Source organism: Mauremys mutica, chromosome 11 (genome assembly GCF_020497125.1).
Source record: "Mauremys mutica isolate MM-2020 ecotype Southern chromosome 11, ASM2049712v1, whole genome shotgun sequence".
Classification (NCBI taxonomy): Eukaryota; Metazoa; Chordata; order Testudines; family Geoemydidae; genus Mauremys; species Mauremys mutica.
In genome coordinates this window covers 48458320-48484867 of record NC_059082.1, presented here as the reverse complement: position 1 = coordinate 48484867, position 26548 = coordinate 48458320, and the positions used below count along the sequence as shown (strand labels likewise).

At 43.7% G+C, this 26548-nt stretch overlaps 2 protein-coding genes across 5 annotated transcripts in view; one reads left to right on the top strand and one right to left on the bottom strand.

Annotated features, from left to right (window-relative positions):
* IFT140 (intraflagellar transport 140) overlaps window positions 1-26548 on the bottom strand; it is a 243719-nt gene that overhangs the window by 54372 nt on the left and 162799 nt on the right. The gene's annotated exons all lie outside the window — the stretch shown is intronic.
* TMEM204 (transmembrane protein 204) overlaps window positions 1-26548 on the top strand; it is a 47618-nt gene that overhangs the window by 9190 nt on the left and 11880 nt on the right. Inside the window, exon 2 of the mRNA XM_044978904.1 lies at window positions 13213-13368. Coding sequence (XP_044834839.1) covers window positions 13213-13368 — 156 coding nt within the window. The remainder of the gene's footprint in view (window positions 1-13212; window positions 13369-26548) is intronic.

Below are 26548 nucleotides of genomic sequence, written 5' to 3'. Positions count from 1 at the left end.
GTACATCATGGGTTCACTGGCTGACAACACTGGAGTGTCAAGGCCCAGATTTAGCTTCTGAGATATAGTCAATATCTAAATAAGGGAAATTATTAATGGAACATCAGGGAGCCAATCTTGCAAACCCTTACACATGCAAATAGTCCTTAATTATGCAAATTCTGCCACTGAAGTCAGTACAACTCATGTGAGAAAGGATTTGCTAAAGTTGAAAATATAAAAGTCAATATTCATAATGTTAACTCAGTATAACTAAAGTGGTATATCAGAGGGGTAGCCGTGTTAGTCTGGATCGGTAAAAAGCAACAGAGTTCTGTGGCACCTTAAAGTCCAATACATCCGTTAGTCTTTAAGGTGCCACAGGACTCTTTGTTGCTTTTTAAAGTAGTATATGTATTCACATGAGTGCTATGGAGCCAACTTAACATTGCCATTTAAAAAATAGATTTTTCTGACTTTTGTGGATTTAAATTCTCAGTTTAAGGGTGAGATTTCTAAAAGAGATTAAGTGATTTAGAAGCCTTAGGAAATTCCACCCCAAGTGGATTAAAAAAAATGCAGAGCATCCTATAAATGCTTAAAACATACAAAACTACTCCAATGAATATATGTTTACACAGTAGCCTTGGCATTAGCAGAAGATATACAATTAACTTAAGTTTACTGTTAAAACATGCTCACTGCATAAAGGAACATTCTGAGAGTTCAATTCCTGGCATCAAACCGTACACATTTCTCTATTTAGAAACTGATCAGTTTACCCATCCCTCCATTCCAGAAATAACTGGGAGATTTGTTAAAGCTCATACTGCTTCCCTGGTAGGAATGTTGTAAACCTACCAAATTAAATACATAAAGTGTGAAATTGTGACCCCATTGAAGTCAGTGGTAAAATGCCAGTTGACTTTAATAGGGCCAGGATTTCACCCGAACTCTTTATCTTAACATTGCATTAATGTAGTTGCATTGAGCTGCCTTGTTTTCTCTTTCTTTAAAATGAAAAATACAACAGAAGAAAAAGATGTTGGAGAATTTTTTGACTGCACGCAACATTTATTTTACTGCACAACACAGAGCTATCCAAGAGACAAAATAATAAAAATAAAAGATTAATCTTGTTTGTGTAACCTATTCCAGCAAGAAACAGAATCTGAAAGCAGTAGGGCTGTCTGCCTATCTAAAAAATAATCTGATTTTTTCTTTGAGTAGTACACATGTAAGCAACATTCTGGTGCACAAAAGATGCAAAGGTCCTACATACTTCTTTTCATGTGGAAGTCTCCTATCCACGTACTAACCAGAACTAGTTCTACTTGGGTTTTAAAAACAAGAAGAATTAATTAATGTTCAGACCAGTACAGTACAGCTCTTTCAAAGCTTCAGCTACTGACTCTTTTGCTGCATCTTTCTATGACTCCAATTATTTAGTTATCCCAGGATGCACTTTTACATAGCCAATATCTGTTTTTGTGTTTCACAATTAGCTTCAAAATATCAGAAACCACTGCCCACTTAATAAGCAGAAAAACTAAGGAGAGTTAATGTGCTGGAAAAGGGAGCCAAGTGTCTGTCAACACTGAAAACCCCCCAGATATCATAGGATCTAATAGCTAGAACAATGGACTGGGAGTTAGGGGTCTAACGGATAGAGTCACAGGTCTAATTCTGGTTCTGCCAATGACTTGCTGTGAATTTGCATAATTAGTCATTTCACCTCTTTGTGTTTCTGTTTCTTACCCTTTGTCTTGTCTATTTAGGCTGTAAACAATTTGGGCAGGGACCACCTCTCACTATGTGTTTGTACAGTGCCATGCATAATGGGGCCCTGATCTTGTTTAGGGTTACTAGATACTACTATAATATAAATAATTTAATCTAAAAATCTATGTTAAACTAACATTAAAGTTGCAAAGTCAAGCACTCAAAAATTAGGAATTGTCAGAATTAAGGTTGTTCATGCAACCTTAATTTGGCCCACTTGTGATTATGCATTACGATAAAGTCTTTAATTACATGATCATACACTTTTTTTCCCCCCACAGGATCCTTTTTTCATTCAGTGAATAGGTAGTTATTCAGTATTTTTTTTTATCCTTCAGATTGTGTGTGGCCCCAGTCCTTATTTAATACACACCATACAAACCCTGCACTGAATAAAAAATTAATTTCCTCATGAGTGTTTCATATAGGGGTCTCATCACAGCACTGTAGCTCTTCACAAACATTAATTAATATATCTTCACAACACCTCTGTGAGAGGAGGTGATATTACTGTCTCCATTTTACAGGTGGGGAACTGAGACTGAAAGAGATTAAGCCCAAAATTGTAAAAAATGTCCACTAATTTTGGTTGCTCAACTTGGAACACCTAGGGTATGAGTCGTAAGAGTATCTAGCATTTTTATAGGACTTTCCGCAGCTCCCATGCCTGCAGATGCTCCAGGTAAACAAAATAACAATGTATTAGATATTCAATTCAATGATTCCACAGAGTTTAAAATCATCAAATTTTGGTGTAGACCTGTTTATAAGCCGACCCCCACTCTTTGATGCGTCACTTTTTAACCAAAAATATTAGGCTTATGAACGAGCATATACGGTACTATTCTGACCTTGATAAGTCAATGTAGAGAACAGGGGAAAAAACACAAGAAAAAAAATCAGCACAATCTGATTTTTTAATCAGATCATTCTGCCTCATTATTTCAGAACACTGCAAAATTACTGTCTAATATGACTAACCTACATTTGCAGAGCACAAATAGCTCAGGGGATGTCATGTGACATAATCAAACAAAACTACTGCTCAAGAATAGCAAAATCAAACCAACATTTCTAATCCAGATGGATGTATCTGGTTAGGGAAATGAGGGAGGCGATAAGGAATTTGAGTTTGTTTCATCCTTGGAGTTTGGGTGCTAAACACAGACTGAACTGATCCTGAACTGATCCTTGCAATTGAAATAAAGCAGCTTTGAACATCTCATCGGCTTACTCTGCTCTGGCCTATAGGAGACCCAACTCTGATTTTGTATTAATTCCATTCCTCTCTGATAGTAAATCCAGAGAAATGAGTGGGAACACTTTTCATTGCTCAGCAGTGACCCCCTTATGCTGATTTTGGAGCCATTCAATGCCTATCACGATTGAGTCCTGTTTAGTCCTCAGTGACCAAGCAGACAGGAGAGGAGGGATAGTTCAGTGGTTTGAGCATTGGCCTACTAAACCCAGAGTTGTAAGCTCAATCCTTGAAGAGGCCACTTAGGGAATCTAGGGCAAAATCAGTACTTGGTCCTGCTAGTGAAGGCAAGGGGCTGGACTCAATGACCTTTCAGGGTCCCTTCCAGCTCTATGAGATAGGTATATTACCATATATATTTATAATTTTTTTCAGGGGGGAGGGATAGCTTAGTGGCTTAAGCATTGGCCTACTAAACCCAGGGTTGTGAGTTCAATCCTTGAGGGGGCCATTTAGGGATTTGGGGCAAAAATCTGTCTAGGGATTGGTCCTGCTTTGAGCAGGGGGTTGGACTAGATGACCTCCTGAGGTCCCTTCCAACCCTAATATTCTATGATTCTGACAGTGGCTGTTAAATGGGATCTTAGAGGATGTAGGAGAGGGGAGGAACAGGAGATTCTCAGGACTCTGCCAGGGATGCACTGGACTGACATCAATCACAACTCACATGCAGAAAGCATATAAAGATGCAATCTTGGTAGCAGAGTAATGAACTCCTTATATGATGTCCAGTCCAATTTCTATTTAGCTTTCAGTCTAGTGTTTGATTAGAACTCCAGATATCATTGGCCCTTAGTCTGCTCCCCTAACCATTGGAAATTTCCTCAAAACAGTTAACATCAATGGCAGGGTATCAGGGTTCCCTCCCCACTCTGAACTCTGGGGTACAGATGTGGGGACCCGCATCAAGGACCCCCTAAGCTTATATTTCACCAGCTTAGGTTAAAAACTTCCCCAAGGCACAAATTCCTTTCCTTGTTCTTGGACAGTATTGCTGCCACCACCAAGTGATTTAAACAAACATTCAGGGAGGGGCCACTTGGAGCCCTATCCCCTCCAAAATATTGCCCCAAGCCTCTTGACCCCCTTTTCTGGGGAGGCTTGAGAATAATATATCAAATAATAGGTTAAAGTGAGCACAGACCAAATCCTGCTTTTTAGGACATTGAAAATTAATCAGGTTCTTAAAAGAAGAATTTTATTTAAAAAAAAAAAGTAAAAGAATCACACCTGCAAAATCAGGATGGAAGATTATTTACCCTGTAAAGTTAAAAGATTTAAAATACCGAGGATTCCCCTCTGACTCCGCTTCCGAGTTACAAAACAGGAATAAAATTACCACTTAGCATAGGGAAAATTCATAAGCTAAAACAAAAAATAATCTAACGCATTTCCTTGCGATTACTTACAATTTCTGTAATTTTAGATGTACAGTATCATTTCAGGATCTTGTTAGGAGCGAGTTTACCTGCTTGGTCTCTCTTTTTGTCCCGAGATGGAACCAACAAAGATAGCACAAACAAAACCTCTCCCCTTCCCCCTGATTTGAAAGTATCTTCTTTTCCCATTGGTCCTTCTGGTCAGGTGTCAACTAGGTTAACTGAACTGATTAACCCCTTACAGGTAAGGGGATTCTGTACCTCTGGCCAGGAGGGATTTTATGTTACTGCATACAGTGGGGTTGTTACCCTTCCCTTTATATTTATGAGACAGGGCCATAAGAGCAGTGAGTTCAGAACAAAAGAAATGGGATGCCCAAAATACCTTTGTCATCCCGACAACCTTAGACAATAGATTTCAGAAGTAAATAGTTATCACAAATGCCACCAGTAATTGTGAGAACATTAAAGTCCTGCGAACCTCATTTTTCAGGAATCGTGGCTTATACAAATCCTCCTGAAAAACTGATAATGTGTAGGGGTCACAAAGAGGCTACTTGTAGGATCACAGCTATAGTAAACACATTAGAAAAGACAGAAGAGTTTGTAATAGTCAAAGCAACGAGTTCTAAACTCATGGCTATTATAAAATCCTCCATGCAGAAGTTGTCAGAGTTTACAATTGAAATGAACTATCACTGAGTCATGGCTATTATAAAATTTAAAGGAGAAGCAGAAAGTTTATAAAGATCATGAACTGAACATTTCAAGCTTCACAGTTGTTACAAATGCTCAGCATAGAAGCCAAGCTTTATGAAAGATGTGATCTAGTTATTTCTTGGTTGACAGATAGTACACACAGAAAAGAAGCATTATGGCTTGCCCTTCCTCAGTGTTACTGATGGGGGAAGGCATCTTTAAAATCTCCTAACTGAGGCTGTGAGGGGATGCACTGAATTCCATGGTAGCCTACTCAGATTTCTTCCGTGACGTGCCCCACTTTCTGGGGTGTATTGACTATCTCATAGAGTCCAAGAGTCTGAGTCTGGGGTTAAACAAGAAGAAGAACCCTGGGCAGAATCAAGCCGAATGAAGGTTATAATGACCATTCACTGGAGGAGAAGACAACAGTTTAAAGAGTGGTATTCTACATGGAAAGCAGGGGTGGCTCTAGCTTTTTTGCCGCCCCAAGCATGGGAGGCAGGCTGCCTTCGGTGGCTTGCCTGCAGGAGGTCCCCGGTACCGCGGATTTGGCGGCTTGCCTATGGGATGTCCGCCGGTCCCACGGCTTCAGTGTATCCACCGCCGAATTGCCCCCAAATCCGCGGGACTGGCGGAAGTCCCACAAGCAAGCTGCCGAAGGCTACCTGACTGCCGCCCTCGCAGGGACCAGCAGGGCGCCCCCCGCGGCTTGCCGCCCCAGGCACGCGCTTGGAGCGCTGGTGCCTGGAGCCGCCACTGACGGAAAGCTATTACAAACTCCACAAAGAAGCAACAGAGTTTATAAAGGAGGTTTGCTACTATTTTTGCTTTAGTTATTAGTGAAGAGGGAATCATTATATTTCTAGAAGAATCCTAAAAATCAGGCTACATCATACAATGGAACTATTAGGGGCACAAACAATTGTTTGAGCAGGGGGTTGGACTAGATGACCTCCTGAGGTCCCTTCCAACCCTGACATTCTATGATTCTATGAATTGTATCATAATATGAAATATGGAAAGGTACTGAACTATTGTCACAGCATAGATTTTAAGTCATTGCATTGGCATATTTCATGAAATCATGACAGTTATTCCCTCTTTTATTCTATGATCTCCCTTCATCATCTTACTGGGGTTCCATCGTGAACCACATTTAACCTTCCTTTTAATATACAAACCATTGGTTTTATTTCTATACTTTTTTGTACAGTTTATTATATTGGCTGGATTGGCATTCCTAAACTCAGAGCTATTATAAACTGTGAAGAAAACAAGAGCTTGTAAAGTCTGCAAAACAGCTCTTTTTGTGTTCAAGGCTACTACAAACTCCCCAGCTGTCAAGAGCATATAATAATCATGAACCAATTATTCCTGGGCTCACAGTTACTACAAATTCTGCAGGAAGCTGATGGAGTTAGTCACGGTTGCAAACTCGCTATGTCTGGACTCCTGGATATAATCATTTCTGTGGTGAAGCCAGGGCCATCCTTACCCATACGCAAACTACGCAGCTGCGTAGGGCACCAGGAAATTTGGGGCACCAAACTGCCCCAAATTTCCTGGTGCCCTACACAGCTACGTGCTGCTCCAGCGGCCAGCCTGATCCCCCAGCCGGCCGAGCCGGCCAGGAAAGCTGCCCCCGCCCCTGCTCTGCCGCCGCCCTGCCTCTTCCCACCCCTGCTCCACCTCAGCTCCGCCCCCCACTCCACCCCTTCTCCAAAGTCCCCATTCCTGCTCCGCACCAGCCCTGCCCCCACTCCACCCCTTCCCCTCAACTACGTCCTGGGGGACTGCAGCCCAGGTCGGGCGCACCCCACATTCAGCTGGCAGCGGGAAGTGGAGCGACCCAGCCCCAGCTTGCTCCACTCTGCTGGCTCCCAGCTGCGCCATCGGTGAGGGCTGGGGGGCAGTTCCTCCCTGTCCCCCAAATCCCAAGGCTGGGAGCCAGGGGAGCAGAGCGGAGTGGGCTGGGGCCGGGTCACTCCAATTCCTGCCACCCTGTGAGTGTGGGGTCGGGCCCGCCCTGCAATCACTGGGCGGCAGGAAGTGGAGCGACCTGGCCCCAACCTGCTCTGCTCCGTCGGCTCGTACTGGGGGGGTGGTTTTCCCCCTGCCTCCCAAGCCTCTCCTGCCCCTGCATGGAGGCCTGAGGCCACCCTCCCCCCCCCAATGGGGGCGCTGCATAGGGCACCAAAATGTCTAGGGACAGCCCTGGGTGAAGCCAAAAGAACTTACAATAGACATATAAAACTATGAGCCTAGTAACAGCAAATATAAATGTCATGAATGACAGAGTTCATTAAGACAAAGTTGTGGTGTTTCGATCCTCATGGGTTTTGTGTTTGTCCTTTGTGTTTGTCACAGAGGTCGGTGACTTTCCGTGACCTCTGTGACTTCTGCAGCAGCCACTGTGGCTGATCCCAGGGCTGTGCAAGCAGCTAGCTCCATAGCCAGCTGCTCAGGTGGCCCCAAGGACAGCCACACCAGTCACTGCAACCAGCCGCTCAGGTAGCCCTGCAGCCAGTCACACCAGCTGCTTCTGGAGCAGCCCTGGGGCCAGCCGCACCGGCCACTGCTCAGGCAGCCCTATGCAGCTGGCCCTGGGACTGCTGGAGCAGCGGCAGGTGCGGCTGGCCCCAGGGACTACCTGAGCAGTGGTCCTGGGAGCAGCCAGAAGAGCGGTGGGTGGGCAGCCCCTGGCAGCGGTCCCGGGATGGCCAGAGCAGCCACTGCTCAGCTGCCCCTGGCAGCTGGTGCCCCTGCAGCCCCCTCCCAGTAGACACCCCCCCCCAATTTAATCAGGGGTATTTATAGTATAAGTCATGAACAGATCACGGGCCATGAATTTTTGTTTACTGTCTGTGACCTGTCCATGACTATTGTAAAATATACCCGTGACTAAATCATAGCCTTACAAATACCAGGGATGTGTAATAGGAGTTTACAAAATATAGCAATCTGGTATTTCTCAGATTGTGGTTAGTACACATCCCAAGGACAAGCCAGCAGAATTTATTACATGTGAACTAAATATCCTCTGGGTTCAGTGGTATAGTTAGACAAGTAAAAGGATTTTAATAATAATGGTTGTGAATTGGTTGTTTCTAGATTCAGTTATTACAAACTCATCACACAAGCTAAAGGCCTTTATAATATTATAAAAGGCTATTTCTCAGAAAGCCATAGCCTACACTTATGATATAGGTATGACACTTTCAACATTCATCAAGTTTTACTGATGTTTGTAAAGCCTAGCAGGTGCCTGGTGATGGTTTTAGTGTGTCCCAAAGCACTTCTTGACACTTCATGTTCACTGTGGGGAGACTGCTTAGTGCTCCCACTAATAAGGAACTGCACTTTCAAAATTAGCACTGAGTCTTACCATAAAATTTACTCTATGACTGGTCCTTACTTTCAGAAGTAAGTTCCTCTGCTTTCAGAAATGGATTAATCAGGAAAACCAAAACTATATGTGTTTAGGGCCATATTCTGCTAACCTCCTACTGAACTGGCTCATTTCAATGGTACTCCAAGATGTAAGGTTCTCCAGCGTGAGTAAGGGTGGCAGTGTATGGCTATTAATATCTAACACTAACATGTCAGCAATCAATTGTATATTACTTAATGTACAGAATGTTAAAGGTGACCTACATGGGAAAAATTGGGTTCATGCATTTTTATAACTCAAAAGAAGACCTAAATGGCTTTATTTATTTATTTTTAAAAAAGCTTATTTTTTATTTGTCTTACAAATACCAAAAATATTAAGTCTTGTCTTCCATATTTTGCTGGAAGTCTTCTTGGAGGATCAGGGAACTGGCTGGAAGCTTTCTTAGACTATGACTGAAGTTGTAGGGTGTTGAATCTCTAGCAAAGATGTAAGGCATTTGAGTTAAATAGATGTTAATAAATAATCAAACAAAAACAAATTTTTAAATATTCTGACTAAAATCCCCTTTCCTTCTCAATTGCTTGGTTTTCACTTCCTTAGTACTTGTGCTATTAGTTCTCCAATCATTCATGGATTCTTCCAGGAAAAACAAGATAGACGAGATCATAGGTGATGACTCCATGGGTGTTCCAGGGCTGGAGCACCCATGGAAAAAAATTAGTGGGTGCTTTGCACCCACCACCAGCCAGCTCCTCCACCTCCCCCCGCAGCATCTCCCAGCCACCACCAGCCCCACTGATCAACTCCTCCCCCTCCCTCCCAGTGCCTTCTGCCCACAGCGATCAGCTGTTCTGCGGCGTGCAGGAGGCACTGGGGGGAGGGGAAGGAGGAGAGACTGGGCATGCTCAGGGTAGATGGCGGAACTGGGCGGGAAGAGGTGGGTGTGACAGGTTTGGTCACACAGACCCCCTTGGGACTCTCACCTGATATGCTGGAATTACCTCTGAGCCCATTTTCCCTGTCAGCTTGGGACTCCAGAACCCTGCCTTGTTGAGCCAGACATGCTAGCCTACTGCAACACACACCCAGGTCTGCTCCACGCCTCCACAGCTGCAGACTTTAACCAAAAACTGCTCAGCAGGTCTCCTATCTCCAGCACCCAGACACCCAGTTCCCAATAGGATCCAAACCCCAAATAAATTAGTTTTACTCAGTGTAAAGCTTATACAGGGTAAACTCAAATTGTCCACCCTCTATAAGACTGATAAAGAGATATGCATAGCTGTTTGCTCCCCCAGGTATTAATCACTTACTCTGGGTTAATTAATAAACAAAAGTGATTTTATTAAGTATAAAAAGTAGAATTTAAGTGGTTTCAAGTAATAAAAGGCAGAACAAAGTAAGTTACCAAACAAAATAAAACAAAACATGCAAGTCTAAGCCTAATACATTAATACATTATTTACAGGTAAAATCTCACCCTCAGATATGTTCCAATAAGCTTCTTTCACAGACTAGACTCCTTCCTAGTCTGGACCCAATCCTTTCCCCGGTACAGTTCTTGTTAGTTCCATCTCAGGTGGTAACGAGGGGATTTCTCATGACTGCAGCCCCCTTTGTTCTGTTCCACCCGCTTTTATAGCTTTGGTACAAGGCGGGAATCTTTTGTCTTTCTGGGTCCCCACCCCTCCTTCTAAATGGAAAAGTACCAGATTTAAGATGGATTTCATTACCAGGTGACATTGTCCCATGTCCTGTGAGACCCCAACCTTCATTCTTCCTGGGCTGACCCGCACACACCCAGGAAGGTTTACAAGTAAACAGACCATTTACAACCAATTGTGCTAGTCAATGGAAGCCATCAAGCTTCCAAACCACCATTAATGGCCCACACTTTGCATAATTACAATAGGACCTCAGAGTTATATTTCATATTTCTAGCTTCAGATACAAGAATGATACATGCGTACAAATAGGATGAATGCACTCAGTAGATTATAAGCTTTTTAATGATACCTTACAAGAGACCTCGTAGCGGGGTGGTCCCCCACTCCTGCCCAGAAGGGCTTAAAACAGCCCTGGCAGAGGGCTGGGGCAGGGGAAAAGCTAGGCTGATTGGGGAAGTAAGCACAGTTGGGAGCCACACCCCAAACAGACCACAGCTAGCCCCTATAAAAAGGCTTTGAGCCAGGAGCACAGACAGACTCCCTCTAGCTTCTGAGAGGGAGGGACCTGGCTGTAGGGACTTGAGCAGAGTACCTGAGTGGAGCAGGGCTGGGGAAAGGCAGAGTAGCTGGGAAGCCCCAGCCTGGAAAGCCCCAGGTTGTGGCCTAGCAGAAGGCCAAGGGGTACTGGGGGTTGCAGAGGGCAGCCCAAGGGTAGACAAAGGCAGCAGGTCCAAACCCAACCTTCCCAGTGATGAGTAGGCTGATACTGTAGTCTGCCCCAAGGTGTGGGGGCTAGACAATGACTGGAAGTAGCCTACGACTGAGGTGAGGTAGGGATAGGGGATGGGGAGACCCTGAGACTGCGGGGGTATTGCCAGGGGGCAGCACCCTAAACACAAGAGTCCTGGGAGGGACAGAGGAGCCAAGCGGCAGTGGGACACCGGCCTGCAGAGGGCACTTTGGAAGCTGGAAAAGAGCTAATTCCCAGGATGGCCAGCAGGAGGTGCCACAGGGGTGAGTCCTGCATCTTTACAGACCTTTTGCATAAAGCATATTCCAGTTACATCATATTCACACTTACAAGCATATTTCCATAAAACATATGGAGTGCAATGTCACAGTGGGGAAGAGGCAGGGTGAGGGTGGAGGGGGAGTGGGAAGAGGCAGAGTGGGATAGGGGTTTGGGGGAAGGGGTGGAGTGTGGGTGGGACCTGGGGCAGAGTGGGGGTTGGGCACCCCCAGGGCAAGAAGGAAGCTGGCACCTGTGGACAAGATCTACCTTTCTAATAAAAACAAACTAGTAGGAAAAAAACCTCACACAACCCAAAAAACTACCCCATTTGTGGGTTAAACTCTTTTGTGTCTTCTCTATTTTGTATTAATAAACAAAGAGAGGCACAAACTCACTTTTTCACTGTGCAGGTTACCTTTGTCTTTTGACAGGTTTATTCCCTTTTTGGGCATTCATTTAAGGGTTTCACTATATTTCTTAATAGATTTTGGTATGCACCTGTTTTTTTAAACACAACTTATGCCTTTCACAGAGGTTCATGTTTGAATGGACTCCACTAAGTATTGTTAGCTCTCAACAAATTTCCTAGTTTCATTCCATAGTAATATAGAGTGTTGGCACCAAACATCACAGATACTTGTCAGAACCCAATAAATAAATGGTGAGACCTGGGAACAAGCCACTGCAAAATCATGGAAGTTTGTTACCAGAAAAGCCTGGAAAAATGTAACAGGGTGTAACAATAGCTGAGAATTAACCCTTCTGTGACTTTTTCATCATGTAGGAAATCTCAGATCCTAGTATCTCATGCACCCACACTGTCTATCCATAGTCAACTATGTCACCTTTAACAATTCTGGTGAAGATTTGCATTTATTGCCAGTGTAAACATTTTCCTTTCCAAAGTGTGGCCATTTACATGGCAAGCCCTTCCTACTTCAGAGTAGCAGTGGCATATTAGGCAAGGGATGTTGTGTTGGCACAATGACATTTATAAAGCCCACCGTTAGCTAGAAAGGAAGGAAAAAGATGAAAACAGGACATCCATCATGTTAACAGGAAAAGAAGAAGAAAAACACCATCAACCTGACTAAAAGTAGTAAACTTCGCAATGAATACAGTCTATTCAGTAACCAGCTAGGAAATGTGTTAATTTCTATTAAGTACCTATCCTGGCCTCCAAATATTTATTTCCATGATTAATTCTATATTTGTGCTGTGTGTTGTAATATGTAAATATTACAATACTGCACAGTATAACTGTATACATATATCAATGACTGGATACAACATGTGTACAGGGTATTACAAGAAAACTGCAACAACCCCACAAATAACTGCCCTTTTTACCCTCAACTGACTCCCTGCTCAAACATCCAGAAAAAGAGGAGTTTTGCAATGTGCCTGGTAAATTAACAAATCTGGACTCTGAAAGACCAGGACAGAGAGCAAATTTTAGTAGTTGAGAATCTCTCCCATAATACCCTACCTGTAGCTCCCACTTAAACAAGGAAGATGCAGGCTTTAGCTCATCAGCTGGTCTCAAATGCAACATTATTATACTGGGAGAAAGACAATGAGTTCAAAGCAGTAGGTTTGCCTTGGGAGTTATTATTTGTATTACAGATGTTGTGCTAGGTGCTGTACAAACAGAATAAAAAGATGATCCCTGCCCCAAAGAGTTTGTGCTTACTATTATGGATAAAGCAACCAGAAGGACAAATGTTTATTCTTTTTTGGAAGGCTATCCCTGAAAACAAGGCTATCTGCTTTATACAAGGGCTGTCTGCACTGAACAGATGATGACAGATTTCTGTGTAACTGAAAGGCAACCTGTTCTTAGATACTCTGATCTACATTCATGATTAGGCTAAGAGTTTGTTATAAATTGGGATAAAATTAGCAGATATGCAGCTCCTGAAGCATGTTTTCAGGGTCTGGCAACTCTGCCATGGCTTCTCGGTGGGGTATTGCTTTTCAACCCCCAAGATTTTATTTTAAGATGATGCTCTTACTCAGTCTTTGTGTGTCCCCCACAGTGCAGTTTGACATGATGCGGGCCTGTAACCTAATCGCTACCGTCGCCTTGACTGCTGGTCAGCTCATTTTCGTCTTGGGCCTAGTGGAACTGCCTGTTATTTCACAGGATGTCCAGTGGTGGGAGGAAGCCATAGCTGCTGTGTTCCAACTTGCCAGTAAGTACCTCTTTTTGCACATGGAGACCGACCTGGTAAATTCTATCTAGATCAGGACAGGCAGAGTATTCTGCTTTACAAATTCTTTAGAATAAGCAGAACAGCAATAGGGTTTGAATTCCAAAGTAGATTTCTTCAGATGTTTTCTATCCCTCAATAGCTCTCTCTTAATATTAGCCCATTGATTTACAAGCTTCTGCAGAACACGAACAGGAGATTATTTCTGGAATAGATCTGAATAAGTCCTCAGTCAACCAAGAAAACAAGTCACTGTGTAGCTCTCATTAGTAAAGGCGGCAAAACACAAGGAAACACAGTGGAAGCCAAACTTCAAGATTTAATAGGACTAAAAATACCAGAGGGACTACAGAGAAGAGTAAAGATAGGACAGAATGAATTTTTGCAGTCATACTGCAGTATGATTATATGCCTTTACTTGACTGAATTTTAGTCCAGGGAGATCTGCCAGATTGCAATGAGAGGGAATAACTAGTAAATAAAACTACAAACTGCAGAATGAAACACTATGGAAACACTGACAGTTATAAATGAAATTCCCACAGTAATTCTCATGGATAATAACTGTATACAGAACCCAGTGGGGAAAGGAGGAAATGGTTTCATCTCTACTCCACAGTGAAACCACTGGCATCAAATCATAAACATTTTACATTAATCCCTTCCTTTACTACACAAGCCAGTCAAGACATCCATGCAAAGAACAGTCATTGAATAGGAGTTCCATACACAGAGGGCTTGCAGGATTGGGTCCAAAATGTATAATTAAGTGGAAAAAAACATGGTGATGTAATATTAATGAATGTTAAGGTCAGAGCCCAATTCTTTACTTCAGTTTAAATCTAACAGCAATAATAATTCAGCTGCCTTTGCAGTGCCACTGGTGAAGGATAGCTGAGACACCCCTTCAAGCCTACTGGGATTCAAAGGCCCAATAAAGAGAAGGGACCGTATGATACACAAAGAGACACATTAGTTTAAGCTGTAATACACTCAGTTTCTGAGTCCAGTGGGACCCCATGCACTGGTGCAACACTGCCAGGATCCAAAACTGCAGCCTTCGCAGAGCAAGATCTGCACACAGCCTCTTCTTGTGAGATCAGCAGCACAACACACTGCTTTTACCTTTGGATGCCTTTTGTCCAGTTCTTTCTTCCCTTTGGTGTGAGGTCTGCCTTTCTCTCCCTCTCTCCCCTCCTCTCCAAAGCTCAGCATGCCTGTTTGCCACAGACAGGAAATGCATTCTGGCTCTGTTTAGATTTGTTGTTTCATTGACAAACAGTCCACTGGACAGCCATGTGCCTTTCTTCTATCAAGGCTGCTAATTTTAGACTGGGCTTTTTTTTTTTTCTTTCCTGTGCTGGAGTCTGTTTTAAATACAGTCAGAGAGAGACTGAAGGGCGCCAGGATATCCCGACACAGGAGAAGGAAATGCCTGCTATTACCTGTTATGCAAGCTGAACCTTGAAATCCCCAGTGCTGGGAGGGGAAAAGGGAGGAAAGCCAGAGTCAGAATGATTAACAAAACGCTAATAAGAACAGTGAAAGAAAAAACAAATGAACTCCTGGACTCAACTGTCTATACTCAAAGGTGTGAAGAGAGGGAATCTGGCAGCTAGTGACAATGTTATAAAGAAAGACCACTGGCTGTTTGAATCAGAAGGCTCCTGTTTGCAGAGGTGATGCAATGAGTCTCATAGGAAGATGGAAAGGGGAGCAAGGTCAGCTGTCAAATATACTGCTCTCCACTAGATGAACCTTCATTGTTAGCTGGATGTTTTCTCTCAGTCTTGCAATGAGTTACAGGAGACCTATTTAAAATCTTATTCGCTTCATGAAGATTTATGTTTAAAATAATTCTCTCCAGGCCATACAATTGATATATTCTCGCAAGAACACGTTTAGATAAAGAAGGAGAGAGATGTAAACTTCCACTACCCCATCCAAGGATCAGCTTTCTACCAGTAGCTCACTCTCTTTCTCAAGGATGATGAGGGAAGGAAGTCAGTCTGACTATCCATGTTAATCTCGCTCCTGGGATGAGGCATTAGGAGTGTGGTATCTGAGGAGGTCGTTTCCTCCTTTGTACCCCTGGCACCTAATGTGTTCCTTCCACTGTCAAGAAACTCAAGTTGACCACAAAAATCTCATCTGCCAAGTCTCCTGGATTAATCCCAGAGTACACAATGTTAAACATCATGACCAATGTGTTATTTCTATTTTTTTATACCAATGTACACATTCATAGTGTGAATGGGACCAAAAGTTCAGCTGATTGGACAAAATACACTGCTAGATCTAGGACATCAGGAGTGTTTTGTTTGTTTTCTGATGGGAGAAGGGATCTTTTTCCCTGGGAAACTACAGGCAATAGTTTGTAGCCAATCCTATGTTCCAGAGTGAGAACCTCCCAGAAGGTTTCAGTATAAACTAGCAAGTCCATAAAGAAGGGCAGACACATAAGAAGAGAACAGTGGATATGAAACATGTATTTATAAGAACTTTCTACACAAAACATAGTCAAATGCGGATTGTAGAGTTTCATTCACACTGTGGAATTCTGCCCCTTCATTTCTAATATGACATTTGTCTTGGTTCAGCATGACATTTTGATTAAAAAACTAGAAAGATTTAAAATTAGCATGGTGCACATTAAATGGTTTAAAAGCTAGTTAGCTAACTGATAGGTCTCAAAATATAATTATAAATGGGGAATCATCATTGAATGGGTGTGTAACTAGTGGGATCCTGGAGGGATCTGTTCTTGGCCTTTATGCGATTTAATCTTTCTATTAATGACCTGGAAGAAAACAAAATCATCACTGATAAAGTTTGCAGATGACACAAAAATTTGGGGAGTGGTAAATAATGAAGGTATCAGTGACTTGTCCTTGTGTGATCTGGATCACTTGCTAAGCTGGGCTCAAGCAAACAATGTGTGTTTTAACACAGCTAAATGTAAATGTATACAAAAATGTAGGCCATACCTACACAATGGGGACTCTACCCTGGGAAGCAATGATCTGAAAAAGATTTGGGAATTGTGGTGGATAATCAGCTGAACATGAGCTCTCGGTGCGGCGCTGTGGCCAAAATGGCCAATACGATCCTTGGATGCATAAACAGAGGAATCTCAAGGAGTAGAGAGATTATTTTACCTCTGCATTTGGCCCTGGTGCTGGAATACTGCTGCAACACTCTGTCCAGATCTGGGGCCCACAATTCAAGAAGAATGTTGATAAACTGGAGAGGGTTCAGACACAAGCCACAAGATGGATTAAAAGATCTTTCACAATCTTTCCTCCTGCAGTGCACCAGCAAGGGCTCCACAGACCACTAGTGATCACTGGCAGATTTATGACTTTTATTCATTTTTTTTAACAATAGTCTTCAATCTGTTGGTGATCACCAGTGTTGGTTGTTTTCACTCTGAATACCATCCTAGCAACATAGCATGTGCACTATTTTATGGTTTCCTATTATTATTGTGATCTGAGAAGTCATTTTTATTACAGAAAACTGAGTTTCAAATATTGTCATACTCTATAGGCCCCCAATCACAACTTCTGCCTTGACAACACAACCATCTCTGATCAACATGCACCTCACCAGCACTCATGACGGATCCCAGCCCTGTTTCTTTTTTATTTCTGCCACCTGCATGAGCATTTGACAGTCATTCAAAAGAATGACCCTCTGACAGAAAATAAAGCCCTAGGAAGCAGGGAGGAAGGAAAGAAGAGAGGAAGCAGTACTCCAGTGGCTGTACTAGGATTCACACAGCTCCAAAACTCCATAGCCTCATTACCTCCCAGTTCACAGGAAAGAAAGCTGTTTGCTTTGGAAAAGTTATGTGGTGAAAATGGAACTAGTTTTGTGTATGGAATTTTGTGTCAACCTTCAGAAATTTCTCTCTAGAAGTTTTTTCCAAGAAACTGTTACAGCTGCAACATGCTGAATATAAGGGTGGATTAAAAAAAAAGCTTACAGAGTAACAATCCTAATGGGAATTCCTTCAAGTACTAAAATGATAGGTGGCAAAGGGGAATCTACAGAAGATTAACCTACTAGGAACACAAGAACTGCTATATTAGATCAAACCCAAGGTCTATCTAGCCAAGCATCCTTTCTCTCGCAGTTACTAGTATCTGCTGCTTCAGAGGATGGTGCAAGAACCGCACAATTGGAATGTGTGGGATAATTTGCTCCCCACATTAGGTTTAATTCTGGTCTCCAAGTATATGCCTACACTGCATTGTAAACCCAGATTTGTGGGACACATGCTTGTGGAGTCATGTTTCCATGCATCCACGCTGCATTGTAAACTTGAGTTTACAATTCCTGGAGCCGGGGCGCACAACTGTGCTAACGTGTCCATACTGCACAATGCAGACTTCCTGATTCACATCTGTGGCTTGAGCTGCATCCACACCACAAAGTGACAGGGCTTGGACTCCAGTCACAGCAGGACTTAGGCTCAGACCCACCCTCCTGGGTGTGTCCACAGGCCCAGGTCTTGAGGGCTTATTGACCTGACTCCGAAAGCTTTGTACATGGACAGTAGCGCAGGGTTGGGCTTAAATCTGAGTCACAGCCTGGGTTTACAATTCAGCATAGACATACCCCAATAGTAAGATTGGCTTAAACTGTAAACATGAGGTTTAATTTTTTTTCTTATTAAATTATGATCACTCTGGATATTCTTGAGATCCATATAAATGTCCAGCCCCTACACTGAAGACAATAAGAAGCCTTCTCTCTCTGCTTGGCTTGCCATTTATAGCCAAACACTTTATTACACCTTTCCTTTGAATTTCAAGCCTTGAATTCTAACTGTCTACACCTTGTGTCTTTTGGCTGACACCCCTTTAGTGGTAACTGATGGAGACACCCCTGCAGATATACTGTTCACTCTAGTCCCACAATACAGAGTAGGGACGATTGTGCATTGGCAGGGAGATAGAATGGATGAGCTAATGGGATCTTAATGCAGTACAGAACAACAAAACAGTCATCATTAAACAAAGATGAAGATATCAATCATGCAACTAACTGGTCACTTCTTGTCCTTCCACTCATCTCCATGCCTTCATCTGTGTCATGCCTTACTCCTGGAACCCTTCCATGACTGATGCACCATGCCCATCCAAGTACTTATATGGCTCTAATCAGCCTAATATCTGCTTCCATTCTCACTTCCTTCAAGTCCATCCTTAAAGCAGACTTCTATCAAGATGCTTATAAACCCAATACTTCGGAGGACTAGAGAACAGAATTAAATGAAACACTGTATATAATTTTTTAAAATCCCAACAAAAAAAAGATGGAACGTAACTTATGCTCAATGCCCTTGTTCCTTCACACTTCTCATTACATCTCTGCCTCAATACACCTGTCAGGTGTTTTACTGAAACAGTTCTGATCCTCTGTTTATCAGTATGAAAGAAATATCTATTTAAAAAAATGCAAAGATACTACAGTCATTTTAAAGTAGTGGGAATAGTTTTAGTTCCAATTCATTCATTCATTCATGCCCGTCACCCCAGTCGGGGTATGGGCCGCCAACCACAGATCTCCAGAGTCCTCTATCATGGGCCATTTGCTCTAACTGGTTCCAGGTATAGCCCATTTTTGTGCAATCAGCCTGAAGGTCGCGTCGCCAGGTGTTTCTTGGACGGCCTCTTTTCCGCTTGCCTTGGGGGTTCCACCGCAATGCCTGATTAAATCTGATTAAAAGAGCATTTTCAATAATCCTGATACTGGGTCAGACTTTGTTCTCACACTGGTTTTGCATCAACATATTCCACTGATGACAAGGGTGTTAACTGCAAGCTACACACCACTATAACGGAAGGCAGAATCCCAGCCCCCACTTTTTCTAGAATTCCTTCTAAAGGAAGCTATGAGCGAAACAAAAAATATTCAACAATATTCATCAAAAAAGGTCAATAGACTAGAATATTGCCAAAGGTTTAGTGCTGCTAATAAATACCTTAGTGAAGGCAAAAGCTATTATTAATCAAAGCAGGAGACACTGATACTATGACAATGTTCTATTCCAGTTACTTTATTATACCAAATGATGCATCAAATATGCCTTTCAGTTAAACAAATGGGTGCACTTTACTTCAGCATTAAGGTGCACCAGTATTTTGCCCAGCAGGAAAGCACACAGTATGCATATAACCAGGTAGTCCTCTCGGTCCCATCCTAGAACACCCCTCATGAAATGATTACAGACTAGCCTTTCCCACAGATATGATGCTCTAGTAGAGGCCCAGCAGAATGCAAAGCTGTCCTTCCCCAGCAAAAAAGCCTACCTTCCCGCAAGGGTGAATACCTTCCCCAAGGGCCAGGATGCTACAAGGTGAGCATGATGAATTTAGCACTGTGATTTAGTGAATAGACATACCAGATGTTTCAGCCAAATCTTGGCTGGCACACATTCTCATTGGTGTAATAACAAGCAAACAAGAGATATGCAGTGTGCAGGATCAAACTGCTCCAATAAACTATGTGGCTCTTTGCTTCAAGAAATATCTAATCTTTGGAATAGTAGTATTCACTGCAGTACAAAGAAGTCTTGACTTCTGTACCATGACAATGAAGCCTTCTAGCATGAGCCACAGTGTCTCTCACGAGTATGATCTTGCTTCACACTTCTGCTGCTGAACTCCCACATTTGTAAGCCTAACATCAGTTTCTGGCTACCTTGGCCACTATTTCTGTTGATTGAGGATGCTGTAAACCCATCCTGTCAAATACTTACCATAAAAATTTGATTTTAAAGCTCTCTCAAATCACTCACCCTAGACTAATTCACAGAGGTTAGAAACAGTGAACTGTAAGATCTCTCTCAAATTAATAATCCTTGTTCTTCCTTCTGCATCACACTTTTCTCTGCTCTTAAATGTCAGTTCCTGTCTAGCCTCTGGTAGACTGTACTGACCAGACAGTTTTTACTCTTCAATAGCTCCTATGACTCACTTATGCTTTCTGCCAAGTAAGAATCATTTTCTGAGCTCCCCATCTCCAGACTCCCTCCCATTCAGAACCTGGCATGAAACTGCAAGAAGAGACAAGGCTGTGATGTGATTGGCTGCTGGTCTGAACCAGGGTTCAGGCAAAGGGCCTGTGAAGGGAAACAGTCCTGCTAACCAAAATAGTTTTATTTTAAGCGTTGTGAGGAAGCCTTAGTCTTTTTTCCTGATGAATAATCACTCCACAAAATGGAACAGAGGTGCTCACAAAGACTGCTGGTCTAGCTGAGAGTTGCATACCTATTTAGTATCGTAACTTGCCCTAAGTGATCTCAAAGATAGAAAGAAAAAAAACAGGTAATATAATAACATAAATTTGGGTTTGGAAGTAAGTTTAGATAGTGGGAAATATGCTTAAGGCATTTCTTTACCTTTCTGAGGTTCCATAAAGCAATGTAAACAGACTATTGCCACTTTCCTGTGTGTAACTGATCAAGGCACAGGATGAAGTGTGTGTCTGGGGAATGCAGCACTCACAAATGCCAGTAAACCTGTAGGTTTTTTCCCCAGCAGGTTTGTACCAATGGATCTCATTTTAGGTCAGGAAACTGCAAGTGCTAATCACATAGTATTTCCACACATTAGACATAACAGTACCATTGATACCCGTAAATCTACACTGGCATACTGAAGAAGCCACTATACACAATGCAATGATTGGAAGTTATGCAGCTGCTATACTCAGACTAGAATTATTTATTGTGATATGTTTTATCTAAAGTTACAGTAGAGTTGCTGCCCATATAAGCAATGATCTAAAACCTAGTGAAGTTAATGGAAAGACTACTACTGACTTCAATGGTCCTTGTATCAAGCCCATCATCACCAACTCTGTGCATTATCTATTCAAGGAAAAACTAATTAAGACCAGCCAGACAACTCAGTGATTCACTTATTACAAGGCACCAGAACAGCAAGGGAGATAGATGCCAGGATAATTCTGATACTTCCAGGGCACTCATTGTCTTGTGTAGCCCTGATCTGTAATCAGCATTTCAAAATCTATCACACATTCACTGGGTGAAACTGTTGGTTGGCTTATGAACCTTAACTTGTACAGTATGTCGCCTTGTGACATATTAGCAAAACAGGCAACGCATAATCTATGCATCCTTTGCACAGAAAGGGAAAAAGCTTGCAAGATAGATCTTCTTCTTCTTTCGTATGACTGGTGTAGAGCAGCAACTACAATTTCACCTGAAATTGATCAAGCCAAATGGCTACATCAGGAGTAGAGGAATTTATTGCAATAACGCCTCCTTCATAGTTATAAATTGGGCGAGACAGATGATTCACCATGGTGCACTACTTCGTATTGCAGATGCAAGCATATTTAGAGGAGCTTAGCACAATACAGTTAACTGTGTTTTCTTCTTGATTCACTTTGGAGTAGTGTTTTCAGTCCTACAATGAAGTATTTAAATAGCTGAGAAATAGCTACTGCTACAATGTGTGTAGTACTGTAAACATGCAAGGTTCTACCACAATTTTAGAAGCCAAAGCCATGTGAGGAGAAGAGAGAATGTAAGAACATAAGAATGGCCATATTGGGTCAGACCAAAGGTCCATCTAGCCTAGTATCCTGTCTTCCGACTGGCCAATGCCAGATGCTTCAGAGAGAATGAACAGAACAGGTAATCATCAAATGATCCATCCCCTGTTGCCCATTCCCAGCTTCTAGCAAACAGAGGCTAGGGACAGCTTCCCTGCCCATCTTGGCTAATAGCCGTTAATGGACATATCCTCCATGAGTTTATCTAGTTCTTTTTTTAATCCTGCTATAGTCTTGGCCTTCACAACATCCTTCGGCAAAGAGTTCCACAGGTTGACTATGCGTTGTGTGAAGAAATACTTCCTTTGTTTGTTTTAAACCTGCTGCCTATTAAAGAGAGCGCATTACAACAGCGGGAGGGGTATTGCATGACTGGCAGTTCCTGGAAGCATCCAGGGTTACTAAGGGAATCATATGGTGGAACCTTTGAGGAGCCGCATCTAGCATATACTTCCTGGTGTCAGCACCAATCATCTGCTGGATTGGTTAGACCATGGCCCTGCCTTCTCATGCCCAACAGAATCTAGGCAAGCATAAGCACCAGGTTCTGGTTAGCCCTGTGCAGGCATGAAAGGAAGGGAAAGGGCTTCCTGAACCAATGTGCCCCCACCCATAGAATCTGGCCTTAAGTATTACAAACATATATAATGGTACTTTTAATTTACTTATAAAGGCACACTATCAAGTAGTTTAGGCCCAATGTTCTTCCTACTTAAAAGGGACACCAACAAACTGAATTCTAGTCTAGCTTACAAACATCAGTTAAAATAATTTCAGATCTTAGAAGGCCTGTAGAAGAGCGAAGTGTCACCATTATTTATGTGTATTACAGTAGCGTGTGCAGGCCCCAACTGAGATGAGAACCCAATTAAGCTAGAACTGTACAAACTCATACTAAGAGACAGTCCCTCCCATCAAAGAGCTTACAGTTTTAATAGACATGACAAACAAAAGGTGGGAAAAAGAAAGAATTATCATCTCCATTTTACAGACAGGTAAATCAACCTCTAAGAGGTCAGTTTAAAAAAAATGAGGCATGCGTTCCACAAATAATAATGGACCTGACTTTCCTTCCTCGCACCAGTATATGTCAGGAGTAACATCACTGAATTCAGAGGAAAATGGGGCTTGTGGTTAAAGCATTAGACTGGGACTAAAGCAATGTGGTTTTAATTTCTGGCTGCCACAACTTTCCTTTGTGCCATTATTAGTAACAAAAAATGCCTTTAAATAAAGCCTTAACGGCAAAGGTAACAATGACCTAACAAACACCAAAGTCAGCAGAGAATCAAAAGCAATCTAAAAGGGTATTACAAAAAGGGGAGATTAAAGCTATTAAGTATCTATTTTTAAAAAATCTGTATTGTAAACCAAGTTGATTACAATTGTAGGGTTCCATGTGGCATTCTGTGCACACCAAACAATTCCCATCAACTTCAGTGGGAGTTTTGAGTGCACAAAGAATACTGGCTGGGGTCTTTGCAAGGTTTTCTTCATAGATCAACTTAGAGGTGAAACAGTTATTCTGATGAAGTCAGCATTCTGAGTGTGCTGATCACTATGCAAAAAGTCCACTGCAGGCTGGGTCTCAAAATCTTTAGGGGAATAAAGCCATCAAGTGATTGTCATTTTGTACCCCAAAGAGAGAGAAAACTGGAAATTAAAATAAAGACATAGCTTGAATGATCTTAAAAGACAGTTACTCACCTTTGTAACTGTTGTTCTTCGAGATGTGTTGCTCATATCCATTCCAATTAGGTGTGTGCGCGCCGCGTGCACGTTCATCGGAAGATTTTTACCCTAGCAACACTCGGTGGGTCGGCTGGGCGCCCCCTGGAGTGGCGCCGCTATGGCACCGGATATATACCCCTGCCGACCCATCCGCCCCTCAGTTCCTTCTTGCCGGCTACTCCGACAGTGGGGAAGGAGGGCGGGTTTGGAATGGATATGAGCAACACATCTCGAAGAACAACAGTTACAAAGGTGAGTAACCGTCTTTTCTTCTTTGAGTGCTTGCTCATATCGATTCCAATTAGGTGATTCCCAAGCCTTACCTAGGCGGTGGGGTCGGAGTGAGATGTTGCAGAATGCAAAACTGCTGAGCCAAAGGCTGCACCGTCTCTGGACAGTTGGACCAGTGCATAATGTGAGGCAAAGGTGTGGACTGAGGACCAGGTAGCTGCGCGACATATCTCCTGGAAGGGTACGTGAGCCAGGAAGGCAGCAGAAGAAGCCTGAGCCCTGGTAGAATGTGCGGTGAGGTGGCTCGATGGAACATGGGCCAAGTCACAGCAGGTGCGGATGCACAACGTCACCCAAGATGAAATCCTCTGGGAGGAGACAAGTAGGCCGTTCGTTCGGTCTGCCACTGCGACGACGAGTTGGGGCGTTTTACGAAAGGGCTTTGTCCGCTCGATATAAAATGCGAGCGCCCTACGGACGACTAGGGAGTGCAATTGTTGCTCCCTTCGCGATGAGTGTGGCTTCGGAAAGAAGACCAGAAGGAAGATATCCTGGTTGATATGAAAGGCCGACACCACCTTAGGGAGGAAGGCCGGATGTGGTAGCAACTGCACCTTGTCCTTGTGAAACACAGTATACGGTGGGTCCACTGTGAGAGCCCGAAGCTCGGAGACTCGTCTGGCCGATGTAATGGCTACGAGGAAAACTGTCTTCCACGACAGGTATAGCAGCGAGCAGGTTGCCAGTGGCTCGAATGGGGCAGTCATAAGTCTGGTTAGAACCAGGTTGAGGTCCCAGGTTTGGGTGGGGCGGCAAACTTGGGGGTATAAGCGCTCCAAGCCCTTGAGGAACCTAGAAACCATAGGGTGCGAGAATACGGAGCGGCCACTCTCCCCTGGGTGGAAGGTAGAGATGGCTGCCAAGTGTACCCTCAATGATGACACTGCCAGGCCCTGCTGTTTGAGAGACCAGTGGTAGTCCAAGATGGAATGGATCTGGACCTCGGTGGGAATAACATTGTGCGTTTCGCACCAGCAGGAGAAACGCTTCCACTTGGCCAGATATGTTAACCGAGTGGAAGGTTTCCTACTACCCAGGAGTACCTGTTGTACCGAGGCAGAGCAACGTAACTCGGATCGGTTTAGCCACGCAGCAGCCATGCTGTGAGGTGCAGGAATTGCAGGTCTGGGTGGTGAAGTCTGCCGTGATCCTGCGTTATGAGGTCTGGGCAAAGAGGCAGGGGAATCGGGTTGGCTATCGACAGGTCTAGCAACATGGTGTACCAGTGCTGCCTGGGCCACGCTGGAGCGATCATGATCAGGTGCGCTCTGTCCCTGCGGAGTTTTAGCAGGACCCTGTGAACCAGCGGGAACAGAAGAAAAGCGTACAGCAGATGGCTCGTCCACGGCATCAGAAAAGCATCCAAGATCAAGCCCGGGGAGAGGCTTTGGAATGAGCAGAATGTCTGGCAATTCCTGTCCTCGCGAGAAGCGAAGAGGTCTATGCGGGGAAAACCCCACCTCCGGAAAACGGAATGGATAACGTCCGGACGAATCGACCACTCGTGAGACAGGAAGGATCTGCTGAGGCGATCCGCCAGAGTGTTCCGGACCCCTGGGAGAAAGGACGCACCAGGTCTATCGATTGGGCTATGCAGAAGTCCCAGAGCTGGATAGCTTCCTAGCAAAGAGGGGAGGACCGTGCTCCTCCCTGCTTGTTTATGTAATACATGGCCGTTGTGTTGTCTGTGAACACTGAGACACAACGGCCTTGTAGGTGCTGCTGAAACGCCTGGCACGCAAGGCGGACTGCTGTCAGCTCTCGGACATTGATGTGCAAGGCCAGCTCTTGAGCTGACCAAAGGCCCCGAGTGTGAAACTGACCAACGTGAGCACCCCAGCTGAGAGATGAGGCGTCCGTCGTCAGGGTCACCAAGGGGTGAGGTGAATGGAACGGCATCCCTGCACACACCAGGGAGGGCGTCCACCACCAGTCGAGGGAGCCTAGGATGCTCGGGGGGATCGTGACGATCATGTCTATGCTGTCTCTGCTCGGGTGGTACACCAAGGTGAGCCACGATTGGAGTGGACGGAGGCGAAGCCTGGCATGTTTGGTTACAAACATGCAGGCAGCCATGTGACCCAGGAGACCTAGGCAAGTGCGAGCTGAAGTTGTCGGGAAGTTCCGTAGACCTTGTATAATTGTTACCATCGCCTGAAACCAAGGCTGAGGTAAGCAGGCTCTGGCGACATTGGAGTCCAGGATGGCCCCAATGAATTCTATTCTCTGTGTGGGAATCAGAGTGGATTTCTCTATATTGATCATCAGGCCTAGACGCAGGAATAGGTCCTTGACGATGCCCACATGACGGATAACTTGGGCCTCGGAGGTCCCTCGAATGAGCCAATCGTCTAGATACAGAAAAACGTGTATCCAACGGCGGCGGAGGGAGGCGGCGACTACAGCCATGCACTTTGTGAATACTCTTGGGGCTGCAGAGAGGCCAAACGGAAGGACCGTAAACTGGAAATGTTGATGGTTGGCCACCAACCGGAGGTACCATCTGTGTGGAGGATAAATGGCGATGTGAAAATATGCGTCCTTCATA